The 12,267-nt window shown below is 38.0% G+C and overlaps 1 protein-coding gene across 1 annotated transcript; it reads right to left on the reverse strand.

Moving 5' to 3' along the window:
- Window positions 1-1,626: 1,626 nt before the first annotated feature.
- On the reverse strand, window positions 1,627-12,223 carry prrt1 (proline-rich transmembrane protein 1). The gene is made up of 4 exons (XM_062436456.1): window positions 12,205-12,223; window positions 6,336-6,673; window positions 4,116-4,307; window positions 1,627-1,803 (listed from the first exon to the last, which is right to left on the reverse strand). Exons 1-4 carry the CDS (start codon window positions 12,221-12,223, stop codon window positions 1,627-1,629), a joined length of 726 nt encoding a protein of 241 aa, XP_062292440.1.
- Window positions 12,224-12,267: the final 44 nt, after the last annotated feature.

Here is a 12,267-nt window from a genome sequence, read left to right on the forward strand (position 1 = left end):
CCCTTTTCTATTGGAAACATTCATTTTTCAGTTTTTCCACGACTCCAGCAGTTCATACCGTCATTTTACAGCCACTTACAAACAACAGCGCTCCTGCTCGACGCTACATTACGGTAATTGTAGTCATATTGAAGGAAACCCCGACTCGTTGTACAGTACGATAACAGTGAAATATACTGTAAGGAGCTCACGGTTGCACATCTAGCCTCAATATTTAAGACAAATGGAAACAAACTCAGGATGACATGCAGGGTTTATGTTGCCTCATAAGTCTAATATTGCGCTAAAGTTTCATATACAGTGTCTGAGATTAAATAGCTAAGAGATGTGCAACACAAAATAGCCCAAAACACTTATAAAATACTTTGCGAAAACAATATTTGCAAACCTATTTAAACCCATAATTCAAATACTTATCATCTAAAGTCTCTGGTTTCCTTCTTTTGACAGTAGCTTGTTTAACATTTTTGAAAAATACCGTAGCACACACTTCTAGAAATTTTTAGGAAATGCTCCCACCAACAGCTGGGAGACAAACTTTTTTTTTTTTTTGCACTAAAAGCTCATTTAGCTATCCAAAACGAATTCATCTTGATCATGCACTATAAGAACTATGAACGTAAGCAGCTGCGTCATCTCATCTGGTTCCTACAAAGTGCAATATCATCATAAGATATCAAATTTAAGCCAATTTTCAAAGTCTTAACTAGTGATATACTGTAAATCGTTCATAGCAGACAAAGTCAGTACATTGGGTAAGATATCGAATAAATTAATAAATAACAGATTTTTAAAAAACATAAATAAACAAACATGTCGCACATAAGTTATGATAGACACAACCAATCTCAAATAAATACTCCATGTTTGGTTATGTTAGACAGTCACTTTGTCAGTCTCCATTTGGTGTGTTAAATGTGTATTGATCACCACCCCCGCCCCCCCCGCCCCTCCTCTAACACTTTAAATCAGCTTGACAGTCTCTTATGCAAGTGCACCAGCGATAATACTATTCTATAAATCAATAGTAGCACACTGTTTCGACATGGTGCAGTTTTTATAAGAGGAAAACACATGTATACATATGTGTTTATGACTAAAAATGTGCATTTCACTATCCTAAAAAAAAAAAGAAGAGAAAAGATTGATTGTGGTGTGTTTAATTACAGATACTGTGTGGGTCCGTTTGGAAATACTTGTAACTGAAACACAAAGTGACCTCTCCTCTGACTACATCTCTATGAATTAATCAGTGTCAAATGAATTGTTAATGCAAGGAGCTTTGTACCCCTCCTGCAGCTCATATCTGAGAGTAAATATTAAGCGGCCGCCTCATTTCATAGCTGCTTGCATTTGGCATTTGGACATCAGCTGTGATTGGTTGGTTTTTGGTCGTCGGTGTGTTGGTTTGTGTTTGTGTATCTGATGGCAGCAGGTTAGGTCACAGCTGTATGTGTGTGTGTGTGTCTGTACACAGAGGGCCAGCGTGCAGACCCAGTGTGTAGCAGCAAGCAGTATAGCAGTTTGAGTGCATTATCAGTGCTCCTATTTCCTCCACCCTGATTGAGAGTAGTTAGCTAGCTAATATATGCCGTGATTTCCCATCTGTCAGACCGAGGCATGTAGTTACGGCTCCCAGTCGTCGTCGTGGTGCTGCGAGGCGATGATGACAACCACGGTGAGGATGGTGCACAGCACAATGGAGGCGATGCCGACAGCCAGGCTGATGAAGGAGAAGTTGCGTGCCTCGCGGGAGGCTATTTCTGCTGTCACCATGTCCCCTCTGGCTATCGCCGTGCGCACCTAAATGATGTGGGAGAGAGGAAACATCAGGATATGAGTTATGTACAGGACTGGGAAGGTTACTTTGGAAATGTAATACATAACAGATTACTAGTTACTCTATCTAAAATGTAATAAGTAATGTAACTATTTCAATAACTTCATCAAAGTAATGTAACTTATTACATTTGATTAGGGTTAGGGTTAGTAAGAGTTCAGGTTAAGAGTTCAGGTATTTTTCATGGATACTGACATGATTTATAAGGGAGATCATTTCTTATAAAGTAAGATTTATCTCTCATTTTAAAATGTATTCATTAGTTCATCATGTAGATTTTGGAATATAAAATAAAGATATTTGATGAAAAAAGTCAAAAGTCTGGCATGAGCTTAATTGGTACAGTGACACCATTTAAGCCCACGTCATGATTTATTTACAAGATTTAAAAAAAATATTGATTTCTAATAATTATAAACAGCAATATATGTATTCAGTAACATGTTAAATATAAAAAAAATGAGGAAAAAACCCCCCTGAGCGAAATCTTAAGGGTCTGACATCAACTCCCTTTGTAAGCATCAACATTTTTATAAGTAACTGTAATTTAATTACAGTTACATTCATTTTATAATTAAATTGCATAACACCGTTACATATAACTAGTAACTCCCCAACACTGGTTATGTAAGGAGAAGATGCACGAGTGGGAGAGCTGGAGAGATTCGGGTTAACGGCTGAAACGCCATGAACAGATCGATTTCACTGCAGCACGGCCTGAATGTGCAGAAAGAGGCCACTCCGCTCAACATTAACACACCATAACAACATATACAGCTCAGACCGGTGGGTCTATGCCTTGTCAGCTCAACTCAATTCAAAGCCAGCTGAGCAGGCCCAGAGGAAAAAATCCATTCTATCCTGTTGCACCGACAATGGTGCCGTTACGTAATGCGGTCTGTTGGGTGCATGTTGGTCAGCACTATCTGCCATCACAGAGGCAAACAACAGGCATCATGAGCCCTGAGAGCCACCAGACTGAGCCTTTACATTCCTAACATCACGCTCAACTTAACTTGTGTGTCGATAAAGAGGGTTTTAAAAAAGAGCAAAAACATTCCTTTTGATGCAGAAGTCGAATAGATGACTACTGCTGAGAATAAAAACTATTGAGTGTGATGACAGCAGCACTTTCATGTAGAAAAGCACTAAAGAGTGACATTTGCAGTTTCTGTCTCCTTTTTGTTGTTGTTGTCCATTCTCCTGATTCTGCATTATTATTTTAAAGCATTGAAAATATCAGCTCAGCATGTCTGTTCACATATAATTTACAGATGCGATAATGTTCAAACCTGCACAAAGGATCAGACCTCTCCTACTTATCTCTGTGCTCAAATGTAATAGTGACACATGAGAGGGAAAAACTGAGTCTGGTCTGTCTGTATGGCGGCCTATGCTGTAGTTATAAATAAAAGAACATGTCATACAACCCACACTGGTAATTAAAGGACAGGTTCACAATTTTTTCAAGCCTGTCAGGTTCCCATAAAAACATCGGAACAGGTTTTGCTTCCTGTTTTCATTCAGCAATGTTCATATTGATTATTACACAATCTCCTCCAGATGTTAGGAGATGACTAAGAGAATCCGCATTTTGAGCAAAAATTTATTTTAATGTTTATCTGAGGATATGATGAGGCTTCACCCATGTGAGTTTGTTAAATAAAGTGCATATCTTACAAAGTTACAGTCTTTTGTGTCTTGACTGACAGTGTTTTTCTTATTTAACTGCAGGGGAAAGATCGTAAGAAAAAGTGGGACTTTGGCACTAAAAAGAATGTAACTTTGAAAGATATCCACTTTACAGCTGAAGCTTCATATTAGCTTTAAATAAGCCTTACATTTTTGCACAGGAGGAGGACTGTGCATTTTGGCCCCCATCACTTTCATTGTAAGTACATTATGAAGGGATCTTATAATGTTCAGTATGAACAGGAGGACTGATTACAGCATGAAAAACATGCATCAGTGTTCATTTGGGCACCTGACTAGATTGTGAACCCATTCTTTAAAGTCCACAGCCACCAACTTAACCAAAAATATATATTTGTGTCTTCAGATGAATAAAATCAGCGGGATATATCTGACTATTATGCATATTAGAAAACCTTATCTCAAACTTTAATGTCATTCTATCAGACGAGTCAATTTCTGCTGAATAAAACGGAGAGTAAAATGACTTTAAGCATAGATTTACACTCCAAAGTCCCGGCTAAAGGCGACATTATGTTAATGAAATCCAAAGATCAAAAAGATATTGTGAAATCGCATTAACCTGCACTGCCTTGATGATCGCAATGATGCCTGTAGGCCAGAAGCAGCAGACGGTGGTGAGCACGGCGATGGGCAGGTAGTCGTGTGGCGGTCGGCGGTCCATTAAGGTGATGCTGGGCGGCATTTGCATGGGATGCATCTGCCCCGGTGGGATACCTGGATGGCCTCCTCCGGCTGGCATGTAAGGTTGACCCTGAGAGGAAGGAGAGAGAGAGGAAGGAGACATGGGGGTGAGTGCTTTTAAAAGAGCAGCTTACATAGCACTTTCCACTCGAGACGACGAAAAACAAGGTGACACGAGCGAAGAAAGGACAGCAGCAAAAAGCACGACAGAGGGAGCTTGTTAGGATTACTGGAGTCAGACAGGGGGGCAATAGGGAAAAGCGCTTTATTTGCATTTTTGACAGCAGTCTGTCACATTGATTTAGAGGATTTTTTTTCTGTTTACAGTCTGGTAGCGAAGTTAATCACAGTGCATAGCCTCTGAAGATTAACCTTCAAAGACAACCGGACAATTTCCGCCGTGTTCGCCTTATTAAAAACCACCTGCAGACCTCAGACGTGGCCGACTCTTCAGGTTCTGTAAATATCTTCTGTGCATTCACATCCTTCTGTCTTACTGTTTGCTGCAAGACCTGTGAGGAGATAACAGGATGCGCTGATGCTTTAAGCTTCTGCAAATGAAACTGTGTTCAATATTGTATGCATATCTATTGTATATAAGGGTATTTTCATGTGCTGATGCAACAGTTGCATGTATTAGATTCATGCATATCTGAGCTTCATCAGCAGCATGTCAGGAAATGTCTAAGGCGATGATTGATTTGTGAGATTACGGCTTCACTGCAAGGAGAACACGTTATACACAAATCTGCACAAGACATGCAGTAGATTTGTGCAACTCTGGACAATAAAAATTATAAACTTTTCAGTATTATTCAATGTATTTTGCAGATTTGATCATCATCATCATTAAAAGTGATAAAGGAGGAAGAGGAGTACAGTGGACAGCAGTTGTAGTCGACCGGTCCATTCACAGCTACGTGTTAAATTTAGGACACTTGATGGTGAGAAAGCGGTTGCACTTTCAGTCCTTTCATGACTCACAATCACATTTATAATTTCACCACTTTCAGTTCAACGCTGAGTATCGCCGTGGATGATTTTTTTTTTATCAGCTCATGTACAAACACGTGGCTGTGAGTCACTGATCTTGTGGACTGAATTCAGCTCTGCAACAATGAAGGTTATTGATGCCGTTTCACCTGCAAAATTAAAAATATACTAAATTTTTTTAGTGGCAGTTTTTTTTAAATATGTGAAGCACCTGTTATTGTCCTGTGTGTGAATTGCTACACAAATAAAGTCTTTCCTTCTTTGTCATCAGCTAGAAAACTGCATTCAAATGAAGCCAGCTTATTTATTTAGTGTTTTGTTGTATTCTTTTGTATTTTATTATGATATGACCCCCCCCCCCCCCCCCCCCCCCCCCCCCATGAGCTGTGTCCTGAATAAAGTTTGAATTTAATTGAATTAATCAAAAGAACTTGGCACTCAAACTATTTTCTATTGCATTATATATATGTATGTTTTATAAAAGATTAAGTCTGAGTAATTGCATGCTGGATACAAAACTCTATTAAATCGTGATATAAGCATCCTTTAAAATCTTCCTTTAATTTCATTTGTGATGTTTCAAACTAAGCAGAGGTCCACCTCAGGAAGGAAATGAGTTTGATCGGCTATATTATAATCATCTAATCACATTATGTGTCATTAGTCTATTCAATAAACCTTCTGTGCTTATGTATCTGTAATATGTGGGTCCTGGTTTAAATCAATAAAAGCCAAATAGAACATTAGATGTTTCAAACACTGCTATGAACATTTTCTCCCAGTTTGAATAATCTTAAAATATATATAAACAGTATATGCTCATCTATAAAAGTAAGAAAAACTGGCTGCTGTCAAAGTGCATGTGAGGTGAAAGTGTGATATGATAAAACATGCAAACCTTTGAGCAAATTTAGTAGATGAAAAAACAGAATTTGACATAAAATAAATGTCCGTCTATCAAGCTTGTAGATGTTAAAGACGGAAAAACATGAGAGCTACCAGCTGTGATATGAAGTGAAAACAAATATATGTAGAAGTTTGAGCGGAGATCGGTGTAACTCTGATGTCAGACCTGTGAAATCTCTAAAAACAGTCTCCGACTCACCGACGGCATCGGGTAGACGGGTACGTAAGCTGTGCAGGGCTGCAGCTGGAGCGGGTAGCCAGGGTGGAGGTATCCTACAGGAGCATGAGACATGGTGCCTCCGGGGCCCTGGGTCTGGACTGTGTAGCCCTGTTGGGCCCCCGGGGGTCCCATTGGGCTGCAGTGGAACTGCGTCTCTTGGAGGTAGCCCTCTGAGCCCGGAGGCGGAGGTGGCGGAGGATAGTTTGGTTGGGTGCCTGGTGCGGGAGGCATGTTGGGGTGCTGGGGTACGTTGGGGTCTTGCGGGTTGGGGAGATATGGAGGAGGCTGCATGGTCTGACGGCCAGAGTCATCGAGACCTGGTGAAGGAAAGAGAGAGACAGAGAGAGAAAGAGAGAAAAATAGATAAGAAAGAAGCGGGTAGGAGAACAATCAGAAATAGAAAGAGCGGTGGGTGAACAATAAAAGAGACAGACGTAAGCGTGAGGGCATGTTATCTAACTCAAGCACTGTTACACGAACACGTCCGCATGTTGAATGTGGTGTGTCTTATCTCGGCTCTCGGGGAGGGGAAAAACAATTACAGAGACCACAGCTCCTCAGCACGACTTCAAATAACATCCACAAAGACACACACAAAGAGAAAGGCTGATATTTTCCAGCCCGTGTAGCCTGCGTGCTAATGATGACAGTGATTGACATTTTCACTGCCAGAGAAGAAAAGCCTTTTTTTCTTCCCTCTTTCATTCCCATCAAACAATATTTATTAACAGCTGGAAATGTGGCATGTAGAGTTTGATTTGATGGTCTGTATGAAGCTTGTGTCCACTTTTTAGACATCTGAGCGTTACATATTAAACACCTCTGCTCCCTTTGTGTTTGTTTAGCAGTGAGAATGACTGATAGGGTGTCGTGTTTTTCGCGCCAGGGTGCGGTAATCCATTTTGACAGGGACACGAAGAGGGATGAGGAGAGGAGGAAGAGAAACGGCGATGTTCAAGGTGGGGGAGGAGGGGTGTGTGTGTGCAGGAGTGGGGGGGGGTTGAGGTCGTAAGGCTTGACGGGACAGGGGAAGGAGAGCAGGAGGCGGTCAGGGAGCAGAGCAGCTGAGCGATGATGGATGACGACTTGTGCTCGGGGACCGGCTTTACGTAACAGCCCCCCATCTCCTGTCACAAGCAGGAGCTGGACCAGAAACAGACAGAGGGGGAAAAGGAAGGAGCACGAGGGGAAGGGACACCTTTAAAAAAAAGGTCATGGTGATGTGATGAGCAGCTTCGCAAACGTGAGAGAAAGAAATGCATGGAGTCAGCTGTTGGATATTTGTCTGCTCATTCTTTGTGACAGCTCTTTAATTTAAATTATTTGCTATTAAAACACAACAAAAAAACAGGAAGTGGTGGATTTATAGTTCAATCCTGATCAAAGGTAACCGAAGATAATTCGGAGGCCACGCATCATCTTTAAAATATATTTAATGGTACAGCAGACATAAAAGCGCCAACATTAATTTAAAAATGAGCTTAATGGGCTTCCTTACTGTACCTGCTGCCACTGCAGACCAGACCCAGATAAGTGGAATAAAATGGACGCTTGATTGGAGTCTTGTGGTTTAATTTAATCACTCAGCCAGTCATTCATCTGCAAAATGATGCAACTCACAACCATAATTCTCCTCGTCACTACAGTATATCGGATTAATCTATAATTGACTAATTTATATATTTTATTAATAATTTTATATGTCGCAACTCCTGTTTTATTAAAGGACTGTACTGATAAGTGATTTATATTTCTTTAAATGTAGAAAAGCTGTTTTTATATGGAATAATATGGAGCTATGATATTTTAAGATAAAAGATTAATTAGTCACTCTCTTGCCAACATACTATTATGAATGAATTGCTAGTATATATTGATATATAGTTATAATTGATAACTGAATTGATGATTTAGAACACTTTGACTCCTATATTTTTTATTCCAAATCAAGATCTCAACATTCAATATGCTATAATACATATATTTTTTAAATGATGATGAGGTAAATGATTGTACAAATGTAGATTTTACTGGTAAAGTTGAAAATATTGACCAAAAAAAGGGATGAAACTGAATAAAATGAACTGCGTGTCTCTAAGCAGCAGCTACAAGGTGACTTCTCTGGTAATAGCAGGAAAATCAGAGGTGCAATTAACATTAATGAGGATTTTACTCCATTAGATAACCACATTTTAATGGCGCTAGCTATAGTATGTAGCCTCGTTATTATATAGACAGTTTTATTCATATAGTCCAGAACTACAAATATGCCTCAGAGGGTTACCGTGACAGCAGAAGAAACATCAACTTTAAACTGAAGTGACGATTTTTATTAAATTTCAACACTTTGACTCTTATAGTTTTGTTCCAAATCAAGATCTTAACATTCAATATGCTGTAAAAAATTGCCTGTCTCTAAGTAGCAGCTTTAAGGAGACGAAAATCAGAAGTGCAATTAGCATTAATGAGGATTTTACTCCATTAGATAATCACATTTTAATGTAGCTTCAGTATGTAGTTATTATATAGACTATTTAATTCATATAGTCCAAATTTATAGCAGTAAAGTGAAGGCACAGCAACTTTAAAATAAAATAAATCCCCCACAATAACAATTACAAACAATGACATAACTACAAACAGAGTTGGGGGACACTGTGTCAGCGATGAGTGACTCTTACAAATGCTAAAGAAATGTGTTTATACATGATTTATGAGCTATCAGTGGATGGCAGAACAGTGAGTACTACAGGCAGCATTAAGCTGCAGACAAAGCGCCTTTTAAGGGAAAGAAACGCTGCTCACTGAGTGTTTCTGAATTCATGAGCCAAGAATCTTTTCTTCTCAGTGCGAGTCGTGTGACGTTTACAGCAGCCAAAATATCACATTATCAACCCTTAATATTACATCAGAGAAACAGTATACTGCTTTATATTTATATGTTTATAGCTGTATCATAATAAAAAATATTAAAGTTGCAATGATTAGTTGATTTGTCAAGCGATAGAAAATGAATAAGGAACTATTGTGATAACTAAGTAATCATTATAGTCATTATTTTAAGCATAAATGTCAAATATTATGGTTGCAGCTTCTGAAATGTGAGAATATGAAGCTTTTCTGTGTCATACTGTACATGATATTTAACTTCTTTCTTTAGATTTTGGAGCTTTATGAATGTATGAATGCCAATTTTCCTGTATTTCATGACATTTTATGGACAAAAACAATCAAATCATCGAGAAAATAATCATCGATAATGTAAATAATAGTTAGTTGCAGCCCTATAAAAATATACTGGTATCACTTTCTGATAAGTCATCAAGTCTTAAAAGGGTTTCACATTTCCTAAGTCATCAGATCCGCAGTTATAAATGTTATTAAATTGTTAATAAATGGATTATTGGCTGGATGCCCTGCAGCAGCGGTTCAACATCCGAGGTGACTTTCTAAAGAATTACATAACGCAAATGTGATGGTGGAATAGAGAGGAGGGATTTTTCTCAGCCTGGCAACCAAAAACTGATCCTTATTTATGTCTTATAAATGATTTATAAAGCATTGGTTAACCATTAATTAGCTGTTAACTCATGTCTTATCAGAAGGTTAGAAAGTGGCTGGATTATCGTTTAATTATTGATTAACTGGGCACACAGAGTTTATTAACCCTTACGTACTGTTCATACTCTGACACCTTCACAGTATCTATATATCAAATAGTCTCTTCACCACATTTATGAACCACAAATCATTCACGAACACCTCGTCAGTCACAGATAAACTGATGATTAGTGAAGCTTTTAGAGAGCAGAAAGTGTATTTTTAACAATTACATAAAACTTTACACACTATATATTGATCTTATATTAAGAAATATTAAGAAAAAATGGGGTTTTCTGGCTTTGTGAATAAAACACTCAACAAAAATGTGTTTAAGTTTTACAAAAAAGGGTTGAAATATTTCAGTTTTGGTATATTCTGAGTCACATCACGATAAATGCTCTAATTTCAGGCAAAAAGAAAAGTGTTCAGGGTGTTTTTTTTCCTTCTCTCAAATGTAAAAATGAGACATATTTGACTTTGAATGCTGTATTATTGTTAATTATTGATTAAATGGGCACACACAGTTTATTAACCCTTACATACTGTTCATATTCTGGCTTTTCAGTAGCTTTCCGCCTCTTTACCAAATTTCTGACCCATAAATCATTCATGAATACTTCGTCAGTAACAGATAAACTGATGATTAATCCTTAATGAAGCTTTCAGAGAGAGTTTATACTTTACATTTACACACTATAATGGTCTTATACATAACTATTTCAATAATAAAACAAACCAAACAGTATTGATGAATGGTGATTTTTGTCTTTTTGAATAAATATGGCTCAAACGCTCAACAAAAATATTTATCAGTAGCACAAATAAGTTGAGAAAATTATATTTTGGGTCACATTAGGATACATTCTCAGATTTCAGGCTAAAAGAAAAGTGTTTTGGGTGTTTTTTTCCTTCTCTTAAATACAAAAATTAGACAAATTTGAACCTGAACAGTATCTAAATATCTCTAAGTCTCTTTACCAAATTTCTGAATGACAACTCATTCATGAATACCTCGTCAGTCACAGATAAACTGGTGATGAATCCTTCTTTAATGAAGCTTTCAGAGAGCAGAGTGTATTTTTAACAATTACATAACACATTTACACCCTATATAATAGTCCTGTATTAAAAAACTTTTAAGAAAACAGCATTTTTGAATGAATATGGGTAAAACACTCAAACAAAAATGTGTATCAGCTGCACAAAAAACTTAAAAACCACCCACATATTGGTATATTCTGAGTCACATTAGGATAAATGCTCAAATTTCAGGCTGAAATAAAAGTGCTTAGGTTGTGTTTTCCTTCTCTTTAATCTAAAAATGGGGCAAATTTGACCCTGAACAGTATGTAAGGATCCCCACAGCCCAGAAGCTGCAGTCTGCTGCAGTCTGCTGAACAGCATGCCCTTTACAGTGTCTGTGGGAACTTTATAGGCTTCACAAATGAAACAGTTTTTATTATTTATTTATTTTGTTTGTCTCTTGTAAAAGCTGCTTGAGCTCCAGTTGGCGCTTTAACACCCTGAAGGGCGGAAGGAGAGAAAGCTGGAGAGTGAAAATGTGTCTTATTGTGCACCACAGACGTTATTATTAAATCCAGCTGAACGCGCGCACAAGAGGGCGAGACGTGCACGCGCAAAGGACACCCACATAATAATGTCTATATGCAGTCAGAGATGTACAGTATTGAAGGCCTGTGTTTAATGATGATAATGAGACATATAGAGTGAAAGAACATGAATATAATCCCATTATATACATTTTAAAGTCACCTATTGGGTGATTTTGTCCAATTTTACACAATAAATTAATAAAATCCAGAAAAAAACTCCACATGAATGAAAAACATGTTTGCATAAAGTCTTATAATGTCACTGTAAACTCTCTTCTGTGTAATTTAAGGCCTTATATTGATTTTTTTGTCACCCCCCCCTGCAGGCTGCACCCACACAGCGGTGCATCATCCTACAGAAACAACGCTGTGCAGATAAATAGAGAATGGATGGAGATGTTGGAGAGATGGAGAGGAGACAATGCAGATATATATATCTATACATAAAAAAAGAAAAGATATACATCAGACGCAATGTAAAGCCACGTATACATAAGCTTTATCTTTACATCTCAATGTTTAGATGAGAAGTGGCTCAATTAGTGTTACCAATTAGGCTTCAAAATGCGCCACGGACGTACCCTCTTATATATATATATATGTATATAAAACGCAATTAAAAAGCACCTCACCGTGTTTTTCCGACGACATGCCTTCCGATCTTCTGTCCTCCTCCTTTGCTTGCTTTTCTTTTA

Source organism: Scomber scombrus, chromosome 16 (genome assembly GCF_963691925.1).
Source record: "Scomber scombrus chromosome 16, fScoSco1.1, whole genome shotgun sequence".
Classification (NCBI taxonomy): domain Eukaryota; kingdom Metazoa; phylum Chordata; class Actinopteri; order Scombriformes; family Scombridae; genus Scomber; species Scomber scombrus.